The 26,645-nt window shown below is 49.6% G+C and overlaps 4 protein-coding genes across 4 annotated transcripts; 2 read left to right on the forward strand and 2 right to left on the reverse strand.

The window, feature by feature from the left end:
• Nucleotides 1-2,010: 2,010 nt before the first annotated feature.
• On the forward strand, nt 2,011-2,884 carry LOC141931737 (uncharacterized). The gene has a single exon (XM_074844267.1). It carries the CDS (start codon nt 2,443-2,445, stop codon nt 2,575-2,577), a length of 135 nt encoding a protein of 44 aa, XP_074700368.1. The 5' UTR covers nt 2,011-2,442; the 3' UTR covers nt 2,578-2,884.
• Nucleotides 2,885-3,975: 1,091 nt separating this feature from the next.
• On the forward strand, nt 3,976-8,230 carry DIABLO (diablo IAP-binding mitochondrial protein). Its single transcript, XM_074844393.1, has 6 exons — nt 3,976-4,032; nt 4,935-5,055; nt 5,395-5,526; nt 6,257-6,367; nt 6,521-6,617; nt 7,584-8,230. The coding sequence occupies exons 1-6, from the start codon at nt 3,986-3,988 to the stop codon at nt 7,796-7,798; spliced, it is 723 nt and encodes a 240-aa protein (XP_074700494.1). The 5' UTR covers nt 3,976-3,985; the 3' UTR covers nt 7,799-8,230.
• A 2,691-nt stretch (nt 8,231-10,921) lies between these two features.
• Nucleotides 10,922-12,845, reverse strand: B3GNT4 (UDP-GlcNAc:betaGal beta-1,3-N-acetylglucosaminyltransferase 4). Its single transcript, XM_074844461.1, has one exon. It carries the CDS (start codon nt 12,843-12,845, stop codon nt 11,727-11,729), a length of 1,119 nt encoding a protein of 372 aa, XP_074700562.1. The 3' UTR covers nt 10,922-11,726.
• A 1,589-nt stretch (nt 12,846-14,434) lies between these two features.
• On the reverse strand, nt 14,435-21,906 carry LRRC43 (leucine rich repeat containing 43). Its single transcript, XM_074844460.1, has 12 exons — nt 21,777-21,906; nt 21,454-21,662; nt 21,062-21,172; nt 20,784-20,923; nt 19,952-20,190; nt 19,020-19,198; nt 18,497-18,620; nt 18,141-18,280; nt 17,900-17,989; nt 17,401-17,610; nt 16,807-16,894; nt 14,435-14,595 (listed from the first exon to the last, which is right to left on the reverse strand). Exons 1-12 carry the CDS (start codon nt 21,904-21,906, stop codon nt 14,435-14,437), a joined length of 1,821 nt encoding a protein of 606 aa, XP_074700561.1.
• Between the last annotated feature and the right edge of the window lie 4,739 nt (nt 21,907-26,645).

Genomic DNA, 26,645 nt, shown 5'->3' on the forward strand with positions numbered 1-26,645 from the left:
ACTTTAATTTACCAACACTGCTGCAGATGTTTTTGCAGGCCATAGCCTGCACCACCACCAAGCCATGTGGATGCTCCACCTAAACAAAGTCTCTTCCTGGAATTATTCAACAACAACAGCAAAAAATAAAAGCCATATTGACGTTGATCAATTCTCTGGAGGAGCAATTACTACTTAACAGGCTTCCTGAGGAGCTTGATTATGTTCTGCCTCTGTCTAAGGCCTTGCTGACCATGCGGGTAATAATTTGATAACAAGAGAGCCTAATTAAATTAAGGGGCCATTTTCTACATCATAATATCTTTGTAGGTAAGAGATTTGATTTGCAGTATGTACTCTTCCTTCTCTCTGCTGTCTGCATTTGTCTGGTTCACGAGCAAAAAAAAAGAAAACATTACCTAACCTCCACCCCAAAAGACTTTCACTTTTCATATACCATTATCGGAAAGCAGTTTTGCTAAAAATAAATATATCTTACCTCTTTCCTCCCCCCCTTGCTGCAAAAGAGTTTTAGTACTCGCTCGCTAAAGGGATGACTTCTTGGGTGTGCAGGGGTGAAGCCAGAGCAGTGAACTAGTGACAGTGCAGCGATTAGGCTGCCTTCTGCACTCGCTCCCTTTTGATAGAAAAGCCCGACTCAGCCCGCACAGTTCCACCCTGGAATGTGCCACTGATTGGGGCCAATCCCCAGCTGTGTGGGAGCATCCTCCTCCCTGAGCAGCCCACAGAAGCACAGGGCGCTCAGAGAATGGAGCAAGAGGCACAATGGCTTTCCAGGTAACTGCAGAATAAAAAGTGTAAGATGGCACAAGGCTTTGTTAGAGGAAAAACCCCCCACATTTAAACAAATGCAGGTTTTGACCTGGTAACACTAAGCCACAGTGTTTCAACTCACGAAATACCGTTGACAAAAGCACTCTGGGGAAGGGGGGTGCTTGGCGTGCGCTGTGCTGCCGCGCTGCACAGAGCGCAAGGCTCTGTCGTGTAATAACTGGTCCTGACCACACCTAGTGCATTAGTCCTCCTGTGGGCTGCAAACACAACCTCATCGCTCCTGGCTCCCGGACGAGCAGATCAGAAGGGGATCAAACTACAGCACAAACCATTTAGAAGCCAGACATTCAAGGGACAGCTGCAGAACGAAACTAGAGAGAAACAGAAACTTTACGAAGTAGAGCCCATCATCTACCTGGGTAAGCCACTTATTTCTTTATCAACATCTTTTTAGATAATCAGAAATCACATAAAGCCTATAGACAGAAAACTTCAATGCTTTGAACGACTGGGAAACCATGGCTGGTTTTAAAATGCAATAGCTCCTATAGTGTATACATGTGCCTGAGCTTAGAATGAAATGACTGAACTCTTTAATAAGATCAAAAGAATGAATTCATTTTAATCAGAAAGTGAACTCTCTATCACAAGAGCTCTTTAAAAAAATATTCTAAGTGGCAGGATGGGAATTCAGTTTACTTTGGCTGTCTTTAGACTGTTGAGACGAGAAATACTTTTAGGTTAGCTTTATCTTGAGTCTGGTTTTAAATTCCCTTTATGTGCTTGACCAAAAGCATGGCTATTTTTGATCAGGCACAGTTATGCTCAAAATAACATGTAAATTGGAGAGACAGTAGAATTTTTTTAGATGGGTCTTCACAGCTTTAAGTCTAAGGAGCCAACAACTTTTGTGAAAGTGTTCCGATTTTTATCTTAAACTAGCAAATGAGCAACTTCTTTAGAAGTGATGTGGAAGTCTGACTTTAAAATACAGCTAGAAGACGCATTCTAAAGCATCTTATCCCATGTCTCCCATTTAAGGGATATTTTTAACGTGAGATATAAATATTTGCCTGTGCAAACTTGTATTTAAGCCCCAGTTTTCGTCATTCTTAAACAAAAGGCTCAGTTTGTGCCAGTATCTCCATTAGATGCAATTATATCATTAAATATTAATGGTGACTTCCTTGGAGGAATTGACCACTTTGATCAGAACACACTGTTGGTAATGCACCATCAGCGACCGCTCTGAACGTGAAGCTTCCTGGATGCACAGCCACCGACACGGGGGGAGGGATACCAGGAGCCAGCTGGGCTGTGTAAGGCCCTCTAGCAGCATCCTCCGCCTGTGCGTCTATATTTTAATTTGCTTAGTCCCGATTTGGAGACTCTGATCCGATCCCGAACACTTTTTCAACACAGCAGCTCAGCAACCCTGTACAGGACGCTGAACAAGCACACCCAAGTCCAGCCTGATACTTAGAACCTTCTTAGAAGGACGGGTGGCCATTAACCCTCCTGAACACAGGCATTTCTCCCCACCGCAGAGCCACCCCGCCAGCTCTGCAGTCTCCTTGCTCAGCCAGACTCATCCTATCCCTCTGATTACAGAGTGGGGAGGAGCCAGGCCGTAGCCAGCCCCAGAGACCCTACCTGCCACCGGGAACCATGCCGGACTCCTTCGCCGTCCACTTCCTCAAGGTGTTGAAGGAGCTGCTGGCCTTTGTGCTGTTCAGTTACACCGTGCTGGTTGGGGCACTGCTGCTCGCCGGCTGGACCACCTACTTCTTGGTGCTTAAATGAGAGCTACTCTGCCGCTTCTGCAGCCACGGGCGGGCCAGAGGCAACTGGCTCCACTGTACCGGTCGTTGGGCGCGTCTGCCTGGCACGCAGGATGGCGGTGCCTTCCTCCTGCCACAACTCTGCAAGCATTTTGTTTCTGCCTGATCACAATCTTATTTTCTTAGGTAAAAAGAATAAAGATGAAAAAAAAAAAAAGTATCGACATGCATGCACTTTACTGATCTTTGTGGCTCTTGCAGATTCTTTGTGTCTCCTAGACATTCACCCCTGTTCCCCAAAATATTTAAAAGCCTCCCAGCAGTTTTCTCCTGAGACTCCCAACCCCACATCCCGCCTCGAGAGCACAGCACTCTGTGAGCACAGCGGAGGGACAGGGAGATACCACATGATTCAAACACCACCAACATCTCAAGTAAACAAGTCCTGCCTTGTCCAACTCTGCCTCATTAAAGGTGTGAAAGCAAACACACAGAAATTCATTGTAATTTTTTTTTGTAAGTCCTAGAAAAAGAGATTTCAAATCAGCAGTTTCCCACTTCCTAGTTTTATGAGGTACACTTCATGGGGTGGGAGCACCAACACCACATGATCTACAGACCTATTTCTGGTGCTCTCAAGCATGCAACACTTTTCAATAAACACTTAAAACATGGAGTTAGCTGAAAGATGCACCTGCAATACAGCACTGCCTTGCTAAAACTAAACCATGCTGAGTAAACTGAGCCTCAGAGAACAGATAGGAATTTCTGCTGTGTACAAATAGGATAGATTTAACTGATTGAGGCCTTTCACGTAGAATTATACAGGAAACCTTTGCTGGAGAAGCTAGGGGTTATCAGTAGTGAAAAGCTAAGCAACACCATATACTCTTGAAAAACAAAGATGAATTAAACCATGGGGGGTGGGGAGCAGAACCTGTGGCAGTCAGTCTGCACCATCTCAGCCCACACTCCTGCTGATGACCCAACGCACAGCAGCTGTTCTCTGCCGAGCCGGGCTGGCCTGTGAGCTGTCTCTGAGCAGCAGAACACAGAGGAACTGCCCAAGCACCGTCTGGACTGAGACCTCCCAACACCGTTCGTGCTGCAGAGACCGTGACGGCGTGTCCCCAGACGAGAGCCGTTACCTGTAGGGCAGAGCAGCCGCTGAGGCAGCCCCGGGCAGCGGGAGCCGCTGACCTCGCAGGCGGAGGGGAAGCAGGGAAGCCGGTAAGCGGGGAAGCCAGGAAGCCAGCCCGCCCGCCGCCCTCACAGCCCCGCGCGCGCCACTCCCGCCTTCAACCAACGGTCACGACGCACGAGCCACCGCCGAGCCCCACGCGCCCGCCCCTCTGCGCATGCGTGGCGCCGGGCACCAGCCCCGCCCGCTCTGCGCTGACGTCACTTCCCGCGTCCCGCCCAGTTCCAAGATGGCTGCGGGCAGCCGGTGGCTCTGGAGCTGCTGCTCCCTCCTCAGGTACCGCGGCGGCGCCGCCGCTCCGGGTCCCGAGGGCGCGGCGGGGCGGGAGCGTTTCCGCGGAGCCGCGCCCGGCCGCGGTGACGCCCAGGCGGACGGTTACCGGGCTGGAGCGGGCCAGGCGCGGCCGACAGGGCTGAAGGCAGCCTCCCGGCCGGGCTCCCAGCCGCCGACTGCCTTTGTGACTCCGACTCCACTCGGTTTGCCCGATATAACCGAGCCAGCTGCGGCCGGAGCGACGGGCTGTGCCACGGGCACCTCCTCTGTCTCCAGATGCCACAGCACAGCTGGGCTAGCACGAGCAGGAGGAGCGGTGGTACCCGTACAGCGCTCGCCACTGGTGGTCTGTAGTTTAAGAGCACACAGCATAAAAGAAGGAAAACTGACCAGTTATCTTCAGAAAATTGCCGTGCGACAAAAAAATTCTCATGCTGCTGGTTTTCTGCTCCAGTATTTCAGTGATAGGCTCTGGACCCACACTTAGACAACACTGGATGTAAATAAAACTGACTACAGGAGGCCCTAAAAGTCACTGGATTGCAGTAGACTATTACCAGTCATATTGCTCACCTGCATGTACCATATACCACTTCTAAGCATGCTTTTTAATTTTTCAATATTATTATTAGCAGTGTGTTGGTACCAGATAAGATACATTTCCTCAAAGGATTAAGAATGCACTAGTTACTGTGCTTGTTTTCTTTTCTTGCACTTATAATTAAGTAATATAACGGAATTTAAAACAAACTTACTCATTCACAATTATGCAACTGCATTACAGAAGCTTGGTGGAGACTAGGTGACACAGAACAGCTTCTAGGTGTCCCTTTCCTGTTTGATACCTGTTTCCCACCACACATGGGTTATTTCTTGGCACTTAACTTTGTTTCTTGCATTTCCAGACAAAGCTTCCCTGTTCTGGCCAATATTAGGAGACGCTGCATCTCGGGCGTGAATGGACGATGGCATCAGATGGTGGGCGTAGGGCTGGGAGTGGCCTTGTGTGCAGTCCCAGTCGTGGAGGTGAGATACATACAGCACCCGCTCGTTAGAAACAGTTTAACATGCAAAACCACTTGCTAGGCATTTTACAAACTAGTACTTACCCTCAGAATTGTATTCTTTCTTGGGGTCACAGGTGTTTAAACCACGTAGTTAAGGAAGAGGAATGAGAATGACAGTGTCTACCTTCAATAACACCTCACAAAAACAGTTGCCTTGTTTTACCATGGCAAAACGGCCATGAGAATTAGGCTGTCCAGCCTTGTAACTAACAGAGCTGCTTTGTCTTACCATTATTTGTTACTAATAACATCCACATGAAAGTCAGCCTAAAGATCATGCGAATGTCTTGCCTTTCAGAAACAGGCCTCAGTTTCTCTCAGTAACGATGCCTTGATTAAAAGAGCAGTTTCCTTGGTAACAGACAGTACTTCTACACTCCTCTCCCAAACAACATACGCACTGATTGAAGCATTGACAGAGTATACAAAGGTAAGCTGAGAGATTACACACTTCGCTAGCAAGTCAGTACTGGAAATAGTAAATTATTTGGCACTAAATACACCTGTTAAACCATACTCAAAATGGACTTTTTTTTTTTTTTTTTACGAATTTTAAGAAAAGAGGTGTGAGGGTTTGAAGATGTCAGGTCCTAGGAAACAGTGGGGTAGGGCTCGCTGTTCTACTACACCAAATGCAGAAGTTATTTTTAGCTTCGTTAGACTGTTGCTTTGAGTGTGAACTTAAGCCAAAATGACCCAAGTCTCAGAACTTGGGTTAAAGAAACTTGTAAGAGTTATTGAATGGCTGCATACCGAGTAAGTAGGATACACCACCCTGTATTCTTAGGTATTTTATTTACCTTCTGTGCCCATTTCTAAGGCTGTGAACTTGAGTTTCATCAGAAGAATGGCGTGAGCCATATTTAAGCCTGAAACAACAAGATGCAGTTTTAATTCTATAAATAAGTGCCAATTTGAGTAAAGTATTTGCATTCCAGTTAACTTCCTTATTAGTATGCAAGTATACAAAGAGATGCTACCCACAGCACTGCTGTAGGCAGACAGCAAATGCTGTCAGTACCTGCAGAATTGCAGTGAACTTGAGAACAAAGCACCTTTGGAACTATTCAGCAATTTTGCTAATGAAAACCAGTTAACACTGAGACATCATCAGTGATGTATAGATTGTCACCTAACTGTGTGAAATGATTCCTTTGCAGGCAGTTTATACACTGGTATCTCTCTACAAGCAATACGCAAATCTTCTTGGGAAAATGAATTCAGAAGAGGTGGATGCAGTCTGGCAGGTGGTAATAGGAGCCAGAGTTGATGTAAGCCATCGTCTCCCTTCAGTCAGCAATCTGCTTCTTAAAACTGCTCAGAAAGTTCTCGTCTTGCTTGCTCACTTTTTCACAAAGGCACTGTTTGGAAGAGCATTCGGATACTGTTACATCGAGTTCAGTAATACTTTGTTTTACTCCTAGATGACAACAAAACAGCAGGAATATCTAAGGCTGGAATCCAGCTGGATGACAGCGCTAAGTCTTTCAGAGATGGCAGCAGAAGCTGCGTATCAATCAGGTAAGCACAAGCAGAAATACGTAGCGTTTCTTTCCTCTAGCATTTAGGCAGTATTTATTGAATAAGAATGGAGTTGACAGAGACAGAGGACATAAATTCAGTTAACATGCCAAGTTACCACCAGTGCCTGGTTTTTAGAGACAGTGAGAACTTACATTCTTTTACTGGCTATGAGTCTAGTAGAAGTGTTCTGAGAACTAAGCCTGGAAACTTCACAGGTGGTTTAGGTCGAGACCAACCATGAAAAATAAATGTTTGAAGCAAGTGTTTAGTCATTTTTAGATGCAGCATTGAAACAGTTATGGGAGCTGCGGAAGTAAGGATCCAGCAGATCTCTCTAGCTGGATTCACTTTTATTGAAGAGTGAGAATATTTGCTTTTCATTCAGGAAGGATACTAATTTTAGTCTTTTCTCCCTGTATACACACTTCCACAAAACATGTAGAGACCTGATAGCTCCGAGATTGAGTTACGGGCTGACTTACAGTAAATCAATAAAGTTATTGGAGTGGAGAAGGTGAGGAAAGTGATGGATATACAGGGATATACTCTAACTCTGTAAGTGCCTGAAGACACAGAATCTGTAGGAGTGTGGGAGGAGAAGGGTTTCTGAGTTCAGCAGCGCCACAGACATTCCCGCTGCTGGTAGGGGACAGGACAGGACAAGGACTGAAAGTTCCTGGCACATGGTGCCTGGGCTGGGCTTAGTTCTCAAACCCACTGGCACAAGCTGATCACTGCTCAGACACTGGCTGTAACTCTCTTGGGTGGGAAGAATTCAAGGGGGGCAAAGTAGGCATATTGTTATTTAAGTTAAACGAACAGTAAATGCATTTAGCATTAATATAGCCCAAGAGCCATCAAAACACTTAACAAAGCAGATGTTAATTATAGATAATCCCTTCCTTCATTGCAGGTTTGCTGAGTGCTCCTCTAACTCAGTGTATTTAAACTGTTGTTTTTAAGGTGCAGACCAAGCCTCAGTGACAGCCCGCAGCCACATCCAGCTGGTGAAATCACAGGTGCAAGAAGTGCGACAGCTGTCCCAGAAAGCAGAGACCAAGTTGGCCGAAGCTCAAACAGAAGAGCTCATAAAAGCTCAAGGAGAGGAATCTTCACTGCCACAGGGTATTTTAGGAAGTACAGAGGCAGGTGAGGACCCTTACCTTCGGGAGGACTGAAAAGAACTTAAGTGTCACTATAGAATATGTGAGGGTCAATCACAGATTCAAGGGTCCCAAACTTTTAAGTGTGGGATAGTGCAAAACTGCTGAAATAAGCCTACGATTCCATTTTTATCCCCCAAACAGGATTGCTTTACAATTCCAAATATCTGAAAGGCCTTGATCTTGTTTGTAACTTATCAAGTATGTAATACTTATGGATTCAATTATTTAAATGTTTAACTATGCAAATGTGAAAATTGCTATCAAGGATAGCTTGTTAATTGTCTCTCTGCTGGGAGGATCCTACTGCTTGTTTGGTATGTTTGTGAGAGCTCTAACTTACAGACTAGGTATCAACCAAAGAAGTGTAGTTAAAAGTCATTATTTTTAACCTGTGAAGTAAGTGATATCTGTTAGGAGATACCTTTATTAAACTGTGCAAAAGCATCTGTTGTGGGTGTGCCCATTTGGCTAAGAGATTAAGCCCTGTTTTCTGTTTTAATTTAAAAGTTTGTAACAGACCCGAGTCTGACAATTTACACTTACTAGACTTAATTGCAAGCAGGGGAAACATTTGCTGTACAGCTGAAAACACTATGGAGTTACCTAGGCTCTTTTTAGTGAAGTTTTACAGTTCAGTACAAGAACCTCTGTCACCCAAGAGTCACCACTTGTAACATCTGCCTTCCCCAGGAAGCAAAGGGAGATTTGATTTTCAAGGTACTGTAGTTATAAACAAAGTTTTTGTGGCAACTGCTGTGTACTTCTTTACAAAGCAATGAGCAAAAGCAAGTTTTACACATTTGAATGCTTTCCAGCGCTAGTTCCAGGAAAATGATCTTAATTCTTTTTGCAAGCTTAATGTTTCATTGCAGACTTCAAAACCACAGGTGTCTTTCACCGTGTTCATTTTCTAACCTGACGGCTTAATGTGAAATTTGCAATATTAACTGTAGAGACAATGTAAACTTAAGCTGAGATTGCTCTGTAGAATAGCATCTGCTAGAACTTTATCACTGCTGATTTGAGTCAGTTAATCCCCATTCATCAGGTTTTGTAAGAAAACACACATTAATCATAGATTTTTCACCACAAATTAGCATCTCATGCACTACATCTGTGCCGAGGTTGCTGTTACTAAATTGAGTTGTGCTTGATTAGGAATTTTTTCAGCTGTAGCAGAAGCCTTTCTATCAGTGTCTCATTTTGCCAGCCTTTTGAACAAATGCCATCTCAGCTGCACAGTGCTGTACATTTATAGATTAAATAGTAAAGGAATTAACAAACTACCTTTCCTTGCTCCTGCTCCTTGCTGGGTGCTGCTGTATCCAAGGAGGATGGCACAGTGCAGAATTCGAGCTCGTGGGAAGGTGCCAGTAGTCAGGAGGTCCCAAACGCAGCTTTGGGCGCGAGCATCAGGAAATAAACCACCATCATGAGAGGATTATTTGCAGCAGTGGCACAACCACGCCCTCAAGATCCAAACGCAACTTCAGGTCAGCCTCTAACCACAACTGCTCTGATTTGTTACGTGCTGCAGTTTAAGAACATCTGCCAAACCACTGACCCAAATGCACGTACAGGTTGTGTTCCTTTCAGGATGCCATACAACTCTACTCAGATGCTTGCATGACAGAGATACGGCTTAAGACAGATGAGCACTGTTACAGGAGTCTGCAAAGGAACTCATTCTTCCCTTTCAGAGCCTGCTCCCCCTTGTTGCCCTGCTTCTTGTTTCCCTGTCCACCCTGCTCTTACTTTGCAAGACAGGGGCTGTACCCCCACACATCCAACCTTCAGACATGACAGGAACCAACTAGTCAGTTCAAACAAGTCGAAATGGGAGTGAAGAGCACGACTGGCTCCATGTCGCCTCCAAAATAGGGTGGATAAGAGTCCCACACCTTTATTAGGAAATGAGAGTTGCCTGTTGGGGGTTAGCCCATACACCTAAGCCCACAACAGACATGACATCACACTCTACATTATGTTACTGAGTTTGCATTTGGAATCATCTAGTGGATCAGAAAAATGCTGCCACAGCAGTTCACAGGGTACCATGGTACCCGCGCTGACCAGTCTCTTCTCTAGAACAAGCAGCGGTGCCCAGAGAACAGTGCCCAGAAATTAGGTTTTGCTGCTGATACTCAGGTTGTTTACAAACCCAACATAGCTGAAACTAGGTGTAGACAATCTCTCAGGTACAGCTAATACAGCTAATTAATCCCTGGTGGGGCTGCAGTGAGAAGACACAGCAGCAGCTTGTACAAGACCACACTGAGGATGGGCACACACAGGCTCACCCCTTGGAAGAGCAATTTTTGCAAACACCGACTCGCATCCGGCACAGAAATAGCTTGTGTGAGAGTGGCAACTCCCACCGTAAGAGCCTGGGTCACGCTGTGGGGCTAAGCTAGAGCTACACCGGGAGCTTTAGAAAGCCAAGGCAGTGAGGGACAGGCTCAAACAAGGAGCAGCCAGGAGTCCCTCGGCCTGAGGTACAGCACTGCACCGCCCCGCCGGACGGCAGGACAGCCAGCCTGCCCTGAGAGCTCGTCACATCTCCGGTCTTGGGATGTCCTCGGGCTCCCTGCAGTAGAAGCAAGGATCTCCTGGAAGCGCTTCCTGGGCACCTCTGAAAGCTCCCGCTCACATCTGGTGAGCAGTGAACGCTGGGCAGCTGGCTCTAGGGACAGCAGTGACAGCAGCACAACACAAATTGCTCTGATTTCTGTAATCACACACTTTTCTCTACCCACTACTTTTTCCTAAAGCTTCCAGGCTCCTTCCTGTTTACACACAGCACAGCAGCTGCTGATCTAGCAGCAAGACACCCTGAAGCTGATGAGCTTTGTAAAAGTATCACCAAATCTTAAGTTTCATATTTATCTTTCCTCAAATTAGCAACTCCAGCGCACTCACAGATTAATTGCTTCTGTATCAATCCATCCTGGCTGGACAGGGGCAGAGAACGGCAGCTGCTCACAGTAAAGGAAATGTCAGGTATCCACTTCCACATAACTTTATCCTCTTTAATACCAATGACTCCTTAATGCAAATACGCAGCACCAGATCTCAGCCTTCTCTGGCTTTTAGTGCTCTTAGTTTTCAGGACACCCAAGAATACTCCTGTAAAAACATTTTTCAAAACTGTATTTTATTTATAACCAACATTACAACAACAACGAAAAACCCAAACACCTCCCACACGACATGAGAAGCTACAGCCACTATAACTACCACTGTGATTATTCAAGACATACTGCTCCTCTCAAACCCAGTCAGAAAAATGTTTGTGCAAAAGCTTCCAGTGCAAGTAAACCTGTAATGAACTTTTGTAAAATCCAAAGGGCTTGAGTTGGAGCCCAGTCCAGATCATCGTGCTGAGTTAAGGCAATACAGTTTGAGGCATTATTTTTTTCCCCCCACTCCACTCCCTTTCTCCCGCTGTCCAGTCAGACCTGTGGGATTGCTGACCTGGGGCAGCAGAGCTGTGCTGCAGTGGACCCAGCAGCACACACTGGCCTTTCTTCCACCCCTTCAAGTAATCGCAAGTGCTCTGTCATTCGTTAGCCATCAGCAGCTTTCCTACACAAGACTGACTTCGGCTGCCAGTCAGACACCCGCCTCGGTGTTGCGGAACCTCCGTAGCAAGTGGCCCCTCGCCCACGTCTCTGTGGCAGTTGTGACTTCCCCTGGCTCCAGCCTGGCCGGGAGGAACCGAGCCAAGTCCCCTGTGCCGTGTCTCACCGGGCTACCGGCCCCATCCCCGCCCCGTGGCAATTCAACTGCTTCAGTAACCCGCTGACAGAAGAAGACTTACTGCAAAACAAACCCCGAGGGCTCAAGTATAGTCTGTTAGTAGAGGACACGTTTTTACCACAACCTGATTTTTAGTTTAAGTACCCTGTATCTGTCACCAGTTACAATCCTGCCATGCTCATCAGTAGGTTCTTTGCCAGTCCCTTCCGTAGTTGTGCGTTACCGATACCGCACACCTGATGCTGTCATCCTTTACCAGCGTCCACATGATCCACATCTCGGTCGGGCTTAGTCTGTGCACAATCATCAGCTCTTTGTACAAGCAAGGATCCAAAGGATTGAAAGGTTTCTGGATCCCGAAAGTCTTAAAGCCAGCGTGGTTCTTTGGGGTCACTGCCATCTTTGCCAGACACATTCCCACAAAGACATCATCTATTGGGAAAAGCTCCATGTCCTCTGCAGTGCTCTGGAGGCGGCGCACTGTCTCTCTAGACATCACATAGCCCCCTCCACCTGCATAGAGGGGATAGAAGGAGGCTCTGTACATGGACTCTGGAATAAAGTATTTGACCTTGGTGTTCCTGATGGGTCGGGCATTGGTGATCACATCCCCAACAAAGAGATCCTGTTCAGGGTCCAATTCTTGGAGGAACTCAACAATGTTGTAAGTGTTGATAAAGACATCGTCATCGCCCTTCAGCACAAATCTGGCATGCAGGCAGTCCTCCATGAACCAGCGGAGGAAATGCAGCTCCTTGAGGGTCAAGTTGAAGAAGTTGTCAACAAAATCCCACTGCAAGATGTCATCAAACTCCTGGCTCTCGTAAGCCAGCAGCTGGTGAAGGGAGTGTACCTGGATTTTGGCCTCCGAGCGCCCTAGAAGGAACACCAGCCTGATGCGCTTGCCACCGATGGAGACCTCCTTCCCCCACGTGTTCCTGATTGCCACCCGCCGGTCTACGTTGATTGGGGAAGACTTGATCACCAGCAAGAGGAACGTCTCTTTGCTACACCTGGAAGGCTTCAGCAGGACCGAGAAGTTCCGGCAGTGCTTGTATGTTAAGAAGACACGGTGAAGCTCCGGGAGGGTGAGAGAAGAATTGGCAAGGGTCAAGTTTGGCAAACACTTGCTGGGTTCAGCATTGTCCAGAACCAGAGACTTCGGTTTGTGCTTCACTACATCCGCTTTCTGGTGTGTGGACGACGCTGCCAGCTTTGCCTCTTTCTTCAGGTAAAAAACCCACGCCAGCAGCATGACAGAAAAGGCATAAAGTGCGAGGTTTTTAATCCTGGGATACATGGCAGCCCGCGGCACGGAACCCAGGCCCTGCGCCGTCAGAGGAAGACAAGCCGTGTGTGAATTAAACCTGCACACTTACACTTTCCACTCGCAGCGCTCCCACGCCCACCGTCATGCAGGCACCGAGCAGCACGACCCAGCCCGGGGAGCCGCCGGGACGGGGCTCGGCGTTTCCCTTCGCCGTTCTTTTCCTGGGTCCCACCAAGACCGGGTGCTGCCGGGCTCGCCCCGGGAGGGCTCGGGAACCGGCGGGGAGACGAACCGCACCACGCCCGGCCCGGGGAGAGCGCGCCCGGCCCGGGGAGAGCGCGCCCGGCCCGGGGCGCGCAGCCAGGGCTCGGAGCCCGCTGCCCCCCGGTGCAAACCCCCCACCCCGCTCTGCGGAGCCGCCACCGCCGAGACTTACCGGGAGCCGCTGCCGCTCCGCTCCCGCTCCGCCGCCCGAGGAGCCTGGCCGCCCCCGACAGGCCCCGCCCCCTCAATGCTGGGGCTTGTGTCCGCTGCACGTTGCACACCCCTAATTGCACACCCACCCTGCACACCCCTCATTGCACACTCATCCTGTACACCCCACCCTGTGCACCCCTCACTGCACACCCACCCTGCACACCCCTCATTGCACACTCACCCTGTACACCCCTCATTGAACACTCATCCTGTACACCCCTCCCCTGCACACCCCCCCCCCTGCACACCCACCCTGCACCACGCACACAAGCCCTGCACGTTGCACACCTGATGTCTCATGTTTTTTTCCTACTCTGCTCATTCTAAACTTGTAAATAGACCAATGACGGGGTAAATCACTGAGTTAAAAGTGCTGCGATCAAAACAAGGAACCTGGAGATAAGGGAGTGAGTTACTACAACTTTGTCTAAACAACGTGTGTCTGGTTAATGTTAAAAAGATTGATAGAGGATCATCCTGCCCCAGGAGGCACCACAAGATGGATGATTGTCTGAGAAGAAAATCAGCAGTAACTGGGGAAAAGATAAAGTCCGTGTGGGGGGGAGGCTGCCACTACCACCTCCATTTAAGATCAAGAAGCCGTGCTCGCCCTCCCTTTGAGTTTGCACAGAAGAATTAAAAGATACCGTAACTCTAAATCGAGACCCAGCATGTTGTTAACCACTGAGGGACAAAGTGATATGAAACTAACCACTGGTCATTACAATAAACTCGTGTGTAGCCTGAAGTGTATATATACACTGAAGTTCTGTGCAGGGTGCTGGCTTTGTGGAATTAGCACCTCGCACCCCGCTCTGCGCAGACATGGAATAAATAAATACCTCTGCTCTGGGTGTATATTGGGGTATTGCACACCAGGTGAACAACCCCACCTGAGGGACAACACACCCACCCCTGCACACCCCAGATTGCACACCCCACCCTGCACACCCACTCTGCACAGCCCACATTGCACACCCACCCTGCACACCCCACCCTCCACACCCCACACCAACCCAGCAGCAGCCCCAGGCGACCACAGGCCCCATGGCATCTCCTAGCTCTGGTGATTCAGCTGAACCAGCATCCCTTCAGTGTCCCCACGGGTTTTATTTTCCACTCACTCTTTTGCTACGGACACATTACTGAGTGCTCCCCACTGCCATGGCCACGCTCTCCTGGCTCTGGGTACTGGCTGCCTGGGGCCACCGAAGCAGCTGCATCTGGAATTGAACCGTCAGCGGCACCAGCTGGAGCCTTCGACCCTCCTCCAGTTCAGCAGAATCTTTGTTTTTAATCTTTCCTGTGGAAAGAAGTAAATCTGTCACTGTCTTGACGGAGTAAATTACCTTAAAAGCAGCAGTGTGCAGGGGGGGGAATGCCCACTGTGTTAGCACTGACTTCCGGGCCTTGAGGGAAAACCTATTTGAATATGACTTTGGGTAAGAAACCCAAAAAGCATCTTTAAGCAGGCAATCGATCGGGGTGTGATCTTGCTTTTTGTTGTTAAATTCCCCTATAATTCCTAGGAAAAAAAGAAAGATGCAGAAATAAATCATTTCAAGGATCCTGGAAAATCAAGTGTGGGGTAAAGTGAGACCTACGTGATCCTACTTCCGAAGACATCCTTCAATGTCTGGGCAAATTGTTTGCTCGAGACAAAGCTTGCTGCCTTCCCTCTTTGAGCCGTCTGGAAGGGATCCCAATTCCTCTGAGAGGACTTATTATTTGTGTGCATTTGCTGACTGGGGGATGCAAATCAGCCTCAGCTCCCGGCTCTGAGAGCGCCGGTCCCTACGCAGCCTCGCTGGACACACGAGGGCTGGGAGCCGTCCCCCGTGCCGCGGAGTGTGGCCACCGCCGCAGCTCCACGGTGGTACGTGGCACCCGGGTGATGAGCAAGTGCCCAATGACCACGGCACAGTTTGGTGACTCGCAGAGCAGCTGGGGCTCGCAGACACTGCCTGCAGCGGCACTCGAGCAGCCCCCCCGGGCTGTGTCTGCCACCCCGACTGCAATCGGGGTGTACTTGTGAGTCACAGCGGAGCGCATGGCCACAGGACACTGCCGGCACTGGGTGTAGCAAGCTGTGGGGGCAGCTGATTTTTAGACACTTTTTGAAATATGCACTCAGTGGCCTTAGCTGTGCAGCCAGCTCCACCTGCATGAGCATAAGAGGACACCAAATTAAGCACCAGTCTCTCATCACTCTGGGTTTCCTGCATCAGCAGCGGTTTTCTGTGCATGCAGCACCATCTCCGGCCACACAAACCCCGGCAGAAAGGGCTCGTTCTCGCTCCAGCTGAAGGGAAGCCCTCCTGCATACGCACTGACCACAGGCACTGGCGTGGAAGGAAGTAAAAAACGACACTGCTGAACTTCAGTTCTTTGACAGCAGCTCCCTGCAAATTGCAAATACACAACTTTTTGTGGGGAACAATAATTCAAGGAGGTTTTGCTTCTTTTCAGGTAGCTGGGAAGGCCATCTGGCTTCCTTGAGTGTAGACACAGCCTAGGACTGCAGGGCTCTTAGATCCTCCTCAAAGACAGGGATCTTGCCATGGGTGATGGGGCATGGAAAAGCAGCCCGGAAGGAGGGGGAAGGAGGTTAATGGCACTCTTAAATTATTAACTAATTCTGATGCCAAAGCAGGGACATGAGGCTCCTTTGGTAGCTCTGAGCAGCACCAAGGAGGCCTGGCCTGCTCTGTGCTCTCCTTGACCCATGAGCAGTTTTTCAGTCACCCCTTCCCTCCCCCACTTCCTCCTGCTCTTGCATTATCCCTCCGATGAGCTGGCACTGCAATTTTTGTAGTCAAAACAAGATTGCTGGAAAAATAACCTGCAAGAGGCAGAGTGAGGTTTGTCTCCAGTGGATTAAGCAATGCTGCTGGCTGAGCACACTGTGACTCTGCACAGGGGGACACCCGTCAGGGGTTGGGGTGGTCTCTTCATGGGTGACAGCAGATCGGGGGCTGTTCCCAGCCCTGCTGTGGGCTGGCTGGGACACCTGGGGCACCCTGTGCATCTCAGCTCTAAACTAGAAGGAATAATCCCCTCTGCAGAGCGCTTGGAGATGTGAGCTGGAAATGGATGAGGACGTTATTATGCATCCCAGACAGCACACCCCGCAGCTGCCCGCGCCAGCCCACACCACTGGCCGCAGTTGGCAGCCGACACAGTGAGCAGCGCATCTCTCACCCAAAAATCTGCTTCGCCCTTCTCCCCTGGCACGCAGAGCTGGTAGGTGTGTGCCACTCCCGGGACAGCCAGCAGCCCACCCTCAGTGCTTGTCCAGACACCGATTCAACAAGGTGTGCGGGTGCGTGTCTAACCTCACAGCCCCCACAGTCAATGGATGTATTCAGAGCCCCAAGCTCAGGATGTGAGTAAGCGCCCTGCTCGGCAGAGCTGGCAGAGCTGGCAGCGACCTGCGGCTGCCTGGGGCCGGGCACCGCTGCTGTTTGCTCTCGCACACGCCACCCTCCACCCAGCCAGCTCCAGTCTCAGTCACCTTTGGCAGGCACCGCGGTTTTCTGCTCGGCCTGACTTTCTCTCTCTGCTTTTGGTTTTCTGCTCTTCTCTTTGCCTTCTTTCCTGTCCTGCGGAGAGGGATGTTTCCATAGTGTGTTGAAATTCACCGCCCGCGTTCAGTCCTGTGACAGCCACCGCCATCTGGGTTCTGTCACTGAGATTTAAAGGGCAAAGGAAAGGGGTGAGGGAAAGCAGGAGCGCAGTGGCGGGGCTGCTCAGAGAAGAGAATCCAGGAAATAGAAAGTGTCGGTACAGCCGGTGCATGGTGTCATGCCAAGAGAGAGAGAGCATCGGAGGAAGCACGAGTGGTTGCTTTCATATTCTCAGATGGAAAAATAAACTCATCTGTTTTCTTAATCTTGGCCTATAAAAAGTAGCAGTACTCATTGCTAATATCAACATTAAATAGTGATACCAGCAGTGATGGATGGTGCTTAGGCAGGATTATTTCAGCCCCATTTTATGGTGAGGAGAACGGAGGGATGGACGGGAGGGATGCCTGGGCCAGCTGTAGGGCAGGACGTGCTGAAGTCCGTCCCTGGCAGCCCTGCCTCACCGCCCTGCCCCAGGACACACTGCTTACCGTCCCCTCCAGACTTGGTGGCTGCAGCGGCTGCTCAGTGATCAGGACCCCAAAGTCACACACAGTTGCCACCAGGTCCTCAGTGGCCAGCAGGGCCTCCAGGGTCACCCTCCCGGTGCCCAGGGTCCTCCGAATGGGAGGGTCGCTGCGGAGTTCACGCGCCTTCTCCTTCTTTTTCTGCTTGTCCCTGGCCACAGGAACCTGCAGAGCACCAGCACGGTGACAAGCCTCAGCAGAGGGTTGGGGTCCCTTTCTCAGACAGCAAGCAACCCTGACCCAGCCCCTTGCCCACTGCTGCATCCAGACCGAGATATATGTGAAACCACTGCGGCCTTCTTCCCATAGTGAGGGGGGACTTTGTCGAGAGGTCTGGGATGGAGGAGATACTCTCGGACACACCAAACTGGCCCAGGGGAAGGGCCCTCATTCCCCCATCATAATTTTTGCAGCTCAGATGGTGTTTGGATATTGTTCTCTCCCAGCATCCTACCTTGGCACCATCCTTCTGCAGCCTCTGTCTTGCCTTCTCCTTCATGACTGTATTTTCTTCTGGATCAGCACTGACAGGCCACGAGAGCACCTGCCCGGAGAGAGGAGCTGGTGCTGCAGGGGCTGGAACACCTGAGGACCCAGGTCACCGCCATCGCAGGCTGCCTCCCAGAGGGAACACAATACCACTGCTGGGCCTCCCAGCAGCTCTTTCCCCTTTCATCCAGCTCTGCCACACTCACCTTCTCCTCCATGACTGAGATGATTGTTCCAGACATCAGGTAGGACTTCAGCCCCACTAAGTCCTTGGCAGTGTGCTCCCTCCTGTAGCTGCAGTTGATGGTGTCCGCCCAGGGCTTCGTGGGGGTGACAAACACCTTTGCTGTGCAGGGACACAAAAAAGCTCTAAGGAGAGAGCTCTCCTTCCTGAGGACAGGAAGGACTCCTGGGACATGAGCAGTGCCAAATCATTATCCATCAGTCTCAGTAACAGCCCAGCTGCAGCCAATGCTGCGAGGGATGTCCCAATGCCATCACATGCCAGGAAGAGCCGTAAACCTGCCCTGAGCACTGAAGCAGGGGATTTATAATTCATTACCAGAGTGGGCCTTGGGCTCCTCCATGGCTGCAGGCTCCCGCTGGCCCTTCATTTCCCTCATGTCCTGAGCAGATCTGTCCACATCCAGGGCAGCCACCACGGGACACTGATGGATTTTTGTTACCTGGAACAGAGAGGGATCTCTTGGCAGGGCCTGTCTGCTTGTGTTTGAGTCAGGACCAGGAGGCAGAGCTGCCTCCGAAATCCCATTCCCCCGCCCACTCTCATCATGGGAAGAAGGGGCACCAGTGCCAGGGACGGGGTCTGCTGCAGACAGCACAAGGGGGGCTGTGAAGGCACTTCCATGTCCAGAGCAGTGCTGGGCACCCCGAGAGGGATGGGGAACGTGGGCAGCAGGGACTTGTCCCGCCAGATGTGGCCACACGTGAATTCTGTCCCCAGTACTGCTGCTGCCCACACCAGATCCATTACAAACGGTCTCTCTCCACAGCCTGGAGGTGAAGTCCCCCTTGCTGTCCCCTGCCACTGCTTGTTGCCTTCAGGACTTCAGTTAAGCACAAACCTCAGTGCTGCTACTGTCCTTGATCTCCTCTCCCTCCGCAAACTCATACGTCACACAGTAGCTGTAGGTGATCACCGGAGCCTGAGAGCCAACCTCCAGCTGCTGAAGAGCGCTGGGATCGGGGACTCCCTTGATTTCCCCAACACTCACAACCACTCGTGCTTCGCTCCTGATCAGCTCTAAAAGGAAGACAAGCTGCAGCATGCTCCTTCCAGAGCGAGGAAGGCACAGAGCAAGAGGAAACCTCCAAATGGTGTCCCGCCACCTGGCATCCCTCCCTGCCGCCCTGTGCTAACGTTGTGACAAGCCACTGCCACATGGGGTCACTCCAAAGCCACGCAAACATCTCCTGGCTTGGTTGCTTTGCCTCCCTAGTTAACATTTTAGACCAAAGAGCACATCCAGTGCATAAACTCATTGAGTAGGGGCCATCAAGAAGGGCTTCGCATCCCCGGGTGTCCCCAGCCCCTTGCTCTTGTCCCAGTCAGGGACGTGCCACACTGCAGAGGTGGCACCGCTTCGTGCAGACAGTGCAGCACCCACGTGAGCGTCTTCCCCAGTGGAGATGTTCCTCTTTCAGCAGCTAAAGAGGAAAATGCACCATCTGAAACCAGACAGTGTCTAGGAAGCAAAGATGGGGGCAGGCCATGACACTGAGGCAGTGGTAGGAGTAGGTCGTTCTTGCAATCTTTGGACCTGACTAAGGCTAAAACAACCTCGATTGTAATTACACTGCTGCAGGGTCCTCTGCCTGTCTCCCCACTTGTACTAGTGGGGTAAAAAGGCCCAGAGAAAGATCTCCATGGGAGGAGAGGCAGGAAGGATGTCAATACTGGATCCAAGTTTGCCCTGAGGACTCCTAGCTCAACCACAACGAAACCACCTCCTGAGTCACAGGGTCAGCGCATTCAGGTTCAAAGGCAAAGGCTCACCTGGCTGCCTCGCCAAACCGTGGAACTGGTGCCTCTCATCAGGCCCTATGCGGATGTCATCGAGGATGCAGAGCTTGGGCAGGCTGTCCACGAGGAAGCCTCTGTAAGTGGGAATGAGAGCCAGTGGGTTCCCCTGGAGCACCAGGACACGAAGCTTCTGCAAACTGGACAGTTGGGAGACCAGCCCCAGCAGATCCGTGAAGTTGTTAAAGCTTAGATCAAGGGAGACAAGATTTGGCCTAAGGAGAGAACCCAGAGAAGAAGGTTAGGCAAACAGCATCCATCCGAGGATAGAGAACTACTGCCCTGGATCAAAAAAAGAAATAAAAATTGTGTTTCCCCAGCACAAAATGGGTCAAACTGGGTACAATCTCAAGAGGTTAATTCCAAATTCCTGAGCCATATGGTCCATTGCCAGTCTTCCCCACAACTCAAAACCATGTTTCTTTAGCATCCATTAACCACCCCACTGCATCATTTAGTGATGCAGCCTAAGCTTTAGATCCTTCCCAGCACAGACTCCCAGCAGGGGCTTTGGGAAGGGCATGGAAGAAGGAAGCTGCCCAGGAACATGGGAACTGCAGTGGGCAGGGTGTCAAGGCCATTCCCCAGGTGATCTCCCCATTTCACACCTTGGCCACAGACCAAGACACCCTCTAAGCATGAGACAGAAGAGACAGAGCGCTCTGCACAGGCATTGGACACAGAGCAAAGAAACAACCCTGCTGAAGGTCTGTAATTTCCTAACGTGTGCCACCTTGTTGGCTTGAGGTCATCTGCTCACATCCGCCCACCTCCCTTTCAGGGGCCCACGTTCAGCCCGTGGCGTTACCAGAAGTTCGCAGTGAGGTACTTGTCCTGCAAAGGGTCACACAGCCTGTTGTGTCCCAGCCCCAAGTGCTGCAGCTCCGGAGGAGGCTGAGCGCACAGGTCCCGCAGATCAGCCACAGCATTGCAGCAGAGCTCCAGGACCTGCCCGGGACAGAGGGAACAACAAACGCCCTTTCCAATGAGACATTGCTGGCACTCCTTCGAGCTGCTCGGCTCGCACAGTGCTCTCAGACAGGACCTCCTGCCCCGTCCTGCCGCTGCAAGGCACCGCTCACTCACCTTCAGCATCCGGGGCAGGTTGACTGAACTTATCTTGCTGATGTGGTTGGCACTGAGGATGAGCTCCTCCAGCTGCTCTAACTGCAACAGACCCTCATCGACCTCCTCTACCTGCAAAGAGACAGGTTTGGCCAACGTGTCTCCAAGCCACCTCATGGCCATGGTGACACAGACATGTCGTGTTGATCCACGTGACATATGTGTAACACGGATTAGTGCAACACGCTGGGTGGGGGGGCCAGTAGCTCCACCTCAGCTGCAATAGTGGGAGCTGGGAAGACCCTGAGATGGGGAAGGTGCCCTTTTCCCAGGGTATTTTCCCTCCCACCAGGAAGACGTGGGTTCCTGGCCCAGACATGTGTAGCTTTACAGGCACCAGCAGCTGCACTTACACCCTTGCCAACGATCCGCAGGGACCGGAGGACCTGGAAGATGTTGGAGCCATGGATGAGCTCAGGCGCCAGCACGGCCATTTCCCGCAGGTGCTGGTCCTGGGGGCTGCAGTCCGGCGGCAGGGCCCAGGGGCTGTGCCGGTCGCTCAGCAGCTCCATCCGCGCCTCGGGGCTCTCCTCACCCAGCAGCATGGCCTCCTCCTGCCCAGCTGGGTCTGGCCCCAGCCCCGGCTGGCCTCTGCGGCGGCTCGTGCGTGCATCAAAGCGGGACTTGCTCTGCAGAGGAGAGGGGAGCAGCAGTGACAGCCCTGCAGACCCCCTGCCACATCCCATGGCTGTGCCCCCCCGACCCCTTACCCAGCTGCCAAGGCCACAGGGGAAGTCCTGCAGACCCAGGCGCCGAAGGTGCTTCCAAAAAGCAGCTGAGACACTGCAGTGGCCGGGTGCTGCCATCCAGCCCCAGCCAGGCAGGGAACTCCCTGGCTCAGTGGCAGCGTTCCCGTTGCTAGGAGATGGTGGGGACGCGGATGCCATGGGGACTGGGGACCAAGTTCTGCAAGCCAGGCCCCAGGGCGAGCCTGGGACAGCACGGAGCTCCCCAGGCTGGGTATAAATCCCTGGTTTTCTGGATCTCCCCCTGGGGTTCTGGGGGCTGCTCCCCACCAGGGAAAGTGGGTGGCCTCATGCAGCATTTGCAGTGTCAGCCCTGTCCCCTGGCCAAGGACCTGTGGCATGGCATTTGCCATTTCACTTATCTACATCCTGAGTGTCACTCAAGTTTCAAGGAGGAAGCAGTCAAGTTCTCACTTAGCTGCACTGCTGTTCACTCACCACTGTCACAGCAGCCCAAGGCCATCGGAAAACAAAGTTCACAGCTAAAAATACCGGCTCCTACACTTGGAAAAAGTAGATGAGCCCCAGGAACAAAAGCCACAGCTCTGTCTCAGGTCAGACTCAGGTCTCCGTGCTCTGAGGTTTATTTGCTTTTTCCAGCAATAGGTATTGAGGCAATGGCTACAAATTCCATTTTAGGGAGCCTACAGAGAAGCCTGTGTCAGCAAAACGTCACCAAATGAATTGCAGATGCTCTGTGGCATCTGGTGGTTACGTGGTGGAAAGCTGAACTTCCACTCAGGTTGGGTTTCACAGGACAGATGCCGATCTGCTCCCTTATCAGCTCAGCAGCTTATCACAGTTGTGTACAGATCAGAAAGGATGTGCAGAGCTTGCACACGCCGAGAGATAGTGACATGCCATGGAGTGGAATAACCAGGCAAACTGCTATCCTCAGCTCAGTAGAAAAATGAAGTCAAATCTTCTAAAAATCTTTGAAAGAGTGTTACCAGTGGTTGAATCGTGTTTCGTGGAAAAGCCAAGCTGTAAGAATGATGCTTCTCTTATTTGTATCACTGTTACAAATAATTGGGCCCCACTGGCATCAGTGCTGCACAAAGAGATGTTCCCTGCTCCAGGAGGAAGACCGGCTGCGATTCCTTGGCTGTCCTCCCTGGCTGTACCTGTCTGGGGCAGCTGGAAGGGGACTGGGAGTGCCTGATGCCCAACGGTCTCTTGTATGTGCAAGGTCGTGCACCTTCCACACATCTTGCAACGCACTGTAGGGCACTAACTGGCAGCATCTCTCTGCTTTTATAGTGCTTCCAGGCAAGCAACCCTCCAAGATAACCCTTCTACTTGAAAGGAGCCATCTGTACCCATCATTGTCTTTGCAGGGATGTTCCTAAAGAACACCCTGCACAAAGTAACATATCTCTCTCCATTTTACCCCCAAATAATAATAAAAACCTCAAATTAAAGAAGTGTCTGCCAGAACTGTCCTTTTCTGGTTCTTCTCCAGCACTCTGCTGTACTGTCTGCTGCCTCACGCTGTAGGCTATGAGAATTTATTCTCTTTCTTTGCATTATTTTGCACCTGGGAATATGGGTCGTGCAAGATGAAATGCATCCCTGTGGGATGGCTGCATCCCTCTGCTCGGCTGTCCGGGGCTGCCTCGCAGCACGTGGCAGAACCACGTTCAGTTTATGAATCGCCATTATTGTGGCTTCAGGCAAACAATTGAGGTCTGAAGTTACAGGCTGGTGGGACCCGAGTGCAACATGGTACAGGGGAAACGTCCGTTCTCATTTCAAGCATTGGGAATCAGTTGAGCCCAGAGAACAGTCCTTGTACCAGTCCCAGGCACTCCAGAGGAGTTCATGCGCACACCAAGCTTTTTATTTTCAGATAGATTTTTTCACGTGGAAAAGAGAACTGATTATTTTGACACCAAGCTGTGGTTCTTTGAAAGTTTTCTGGCGACTTGACAAACGTTCATCTTTTAGTCTATGACTTCCTTTCAGGTATATCTTTTATTATGGAGGCGGGAAGCACAAGCGTGTTTGTGTCACTTTGCATTTTCACAGAAGTATGTTCCCAGGGGTTTCCTCTACCCTCCTTTCTGTCCTAAACTATCAATAAGTTCATCAGGTTCTCTTCTGATCACAGCCTCACACTTGTAAATCCTCAGAATGATTTTTCTCTGTTTTGGTGTGTCTGAAAATTTCCTACATTTAGTTACTGGAAACAGAAAATAGCCTCAGGGGAGTCAGACGCGTGACAGAGATGGGGAGGTGGGATCCTGGACATCCTCTGCTGGGTTATGTGAGGGGGTCACACCCCAGGGACAGGGTCTTACAGACATCCAGCAGAGGGATTTATATTTACCTGGAGGCCAGATCTGCCTTGCACACAAGCCCCTCATGGCTTTTTCACTCCCCACGTTAGCCCATTCTTACACTGACCCTGCAGGAGAAGGTTGCTGGCCTTGGGCACCAATATGCGCTTGCATGCTCCAACCATGTTATTTAAAAAAACAACAGAGTTTATGTTCCAAAATCGACATTTTGGAAAGCCTGAGGATTTAGATGGGATGGCTAAGCCAAGGGTCCTGAACTCCTAGTCAAATAGATGATACAGGTCACCATCTGTGTCAGTTTGAAACTGCACCTAGATCTCAATCAGTGAAGACGCATTTGAACCAACTTTTGATATCATCTTTCAAAAAAGAAAAAACCCCAAACTATCACCCGCAAAAAAAACCCATGGAGGAGCCACTGACGCAAACCTCCACGGTACTTAAATGCAGCTTGGCTGTCCACATCTACAGCACTCCAGGCAACAAGCAGCTTGAACACCAGCATCCAGCTTGCGGCCAAGTCAGCTGCTCTCCGAGCCCACCATGAAACGCCGAGCAGGTGGGTGTGACTTAACCTTGCCACGCATTCTAAGGTTGCATTGGTTGATGTTCATCACTAGCTCAGGCACTTAACGTCTATACGCTTTAGAATTTAGCACGCTGCACAAAACCAGGAAGTTTTGCAAAAATGATGTAGAGGCTTGAGACTAATCATTGTATTCGTTCTTTTTTTTTTTTTTTTTCTCTCTTTTCCCTCTGCATTTGAATGCAGAGATCAACAGGTTTGCCATCTTCCTCTTCTGTTCACTGATTTCTTTGGGCTCCTTGGCACCAACAGCTACCTCAGAAGAAAGCAAATCTACTACAGGACAGAGACAGAAGCATTTTACTACCAGTATAAAGCCCTTGGCATCAGTGATAGAAAAGCAAGCGACTGCCTTGTTTAAAAACTATGTAAGTGTACTATTTTGCATTTACTGTATCTGTGCAGAAATCTCTTGAATTATTATAAAACACCAGGAAGACCATCAGAAAAGATATATTTGGGTTAGAACCTAAAGTAGTCTCTTCTCTGTATTCCATACAAGAAGGAAAACATTACATTACATTATTTTAGGGCAGAGTTGGAGCGATGTCTAGGACAGCTAAGGAAAGCTTGGGCAGCTTTGCCTCAGCTAACTGCTAGCTGTGACCTTCCAGACTGAATCATTGTTCCTTCTCGGTCTCCTGAGTCACGCTGGGCTTGAAGCAAGCATCATTTTGGAGGAAAGTAGTCAGATCTCTGGAAATATGGAGAGAATTACCTTGCTCTTTGGTCTGATCCTAGTACTAGAGCAGTCAGGAGCATTTCTGCCAAAAATCCTGCTCACCCATCCTTTCCTTGGAGGTGGAAAAATGTTCAGTGAACCCAAGTGTCAATGCTTGGGTATGGTAGGGAGACGTAGGCTTATACAAAATTCCTGGGAACAGGTTCCCAAGAGTACATTGATAAAAAAATCAGTGTAAGCATTTCCACTGAATTCATTCTTGAAATCAAAACCATCTCTGCTGGAACAGATGAAAATACACTCAGGCCAAAGCAAATCTCTTGCATGAGTAAATTTTGCCCATATGGGGAAAAAAAAAAAAAAAAAAAAAGACTTAGAAAAGCTGAAAACAAAGCCAAGCATGGTATTAAGATAGAAAGTACTGCACAATCATAGCCACAGATAATGTGCAATACCTACTTGATAAAAGGAGCGTAGGTGTTAATACAGCTATTGAACAGTAACAAGAAAACCCCAAGCATACACAGACTGAAAGATAGGTGTGTATGTGCCCAGACATTCGAATATGAAAAATGTAAAACAAAAGATTAATAATTTCTCTCTCCTCTTCCTCCCCTACAGAATGCGTGTAGCTCTATAACACCCAAAACTGCAAGGTGGCTAACTGCTAACTCCCAAGCCAAAGACATGGTGAAGAAAATATCCGAATGCCCAGCTTTTGATGCGGATTGCTGCATTTTCCACACTTTTTACAGCATTTTGCAAAATGTGAAAAGCGATATAGAGTTAATCTGTGGTAGGAATTTAACTCGGTTTGTCGATGCAAATATCAATCAGCTAACTGTAACATTGAGGGAACGAGCTGCATTTTACACCTGCAAGAACAGGAACTTCCTGCAGACGGATCATAGCCAGGTCCAGAGGATGAGAATGTCAGAGAAGAAGATGTACATCTGGCGGGTTTTACAGAAATATGAACAATTTATGCAAAATACAACAAAAATGTACTCTTCAGCAGAAATGTAATATGCCAGAATGAAAAAATAACTTTAAGATACTAGAGATTTGGCTAAATGTGACCTATCAGTAGTTATGTGATTGGTTTGATGCCAGGAACAACATTGATAATGTACTTGCTATATTCTACATATTATAACTATATAATCTAGTTTAATTTAATATTTAAAGGATGAATGTCTTAAGTTATTGATTGTATTTATTATAAAACTAT

Source organism: Strix aluco, chromosome 18 (assembly GCF_031877795.1).
Source record: "Strix aluco isolate bStrAlu1 chromosome 18, bStrAlu1.hap1, whole genome shotgun sequence".
NCBI lineage: Eukaryota > Metazoa > Chordata > Aves > Strigiformes > Strigidae > Strix > Strix aluco.

What these genes read in the sequence shown, in the direction of transcription:
- LOC141931737 (XM_074844267.1), top strand. Translation starts at nt 2,443, where the DNA reads ATGCCGGACTCCTTCGCCGTCCACTTCCTCAAGGTGTTGAAGGAGCTG.
- DIABLO (XM_074844393.1), top strand. Translation starts at nt 3,986, where the DNA reads ATGGCTGCGGGCAGCCGGTGGCTCTGGAGCTGCTGCTCCCTCCTCAG. An exon ending in GTGCAGTCCCAGTCGTGGAG is followed by an intron (nt 5,056 to 5,394) that starts GTGAGATACATA and finishes CTTGCCTTTCAG; the next exon opens with AAACAGGCCTCAGTTTCTCT. An exon ending in CATTGACAGAGTATACAAAG is followed by an intron (nt 5,527 to 6,256) that starts GTAAGCTGAGAG and finishes ATTCCTTTGCAG; the next exon opens with GCAGTTTATACACTGGTATC.
- B3GNT4 (XM_074844461.1), bottom strand. Translation starts at nt 12,845, where the DNA reads ATGTATCCCAGGATTAAAAACCTCGCACTTTATGCCTTTTCTGTCATG.
- LRRC43 (XM_074844460.1), bottom strand. Translation starts at nt 21,906, where the DNA reads ATGGCAGCACCCGGCCACTGCAGTGTCTCAGCTGCTTTTTGGAAGCAC. An exon ending in TACCTCACTGCGAACTTCTG is followed by an intron (nt 20,191 to 20,783) that starts GTAACGCCACGG and finishes TTCTCTCCTTAG; the next exon opens with GCCAAATCTTGTCTCCCTTG. An exon ending in TGCAGAAGGATGGTGCCAAG is followed by an intron (nt 17,611 to 17,899) that starts GTAGGATGCTGG and finishes GGTGCTCTGCAG; the next exon opens with GTTCCTGTGGCCAGGGACAA.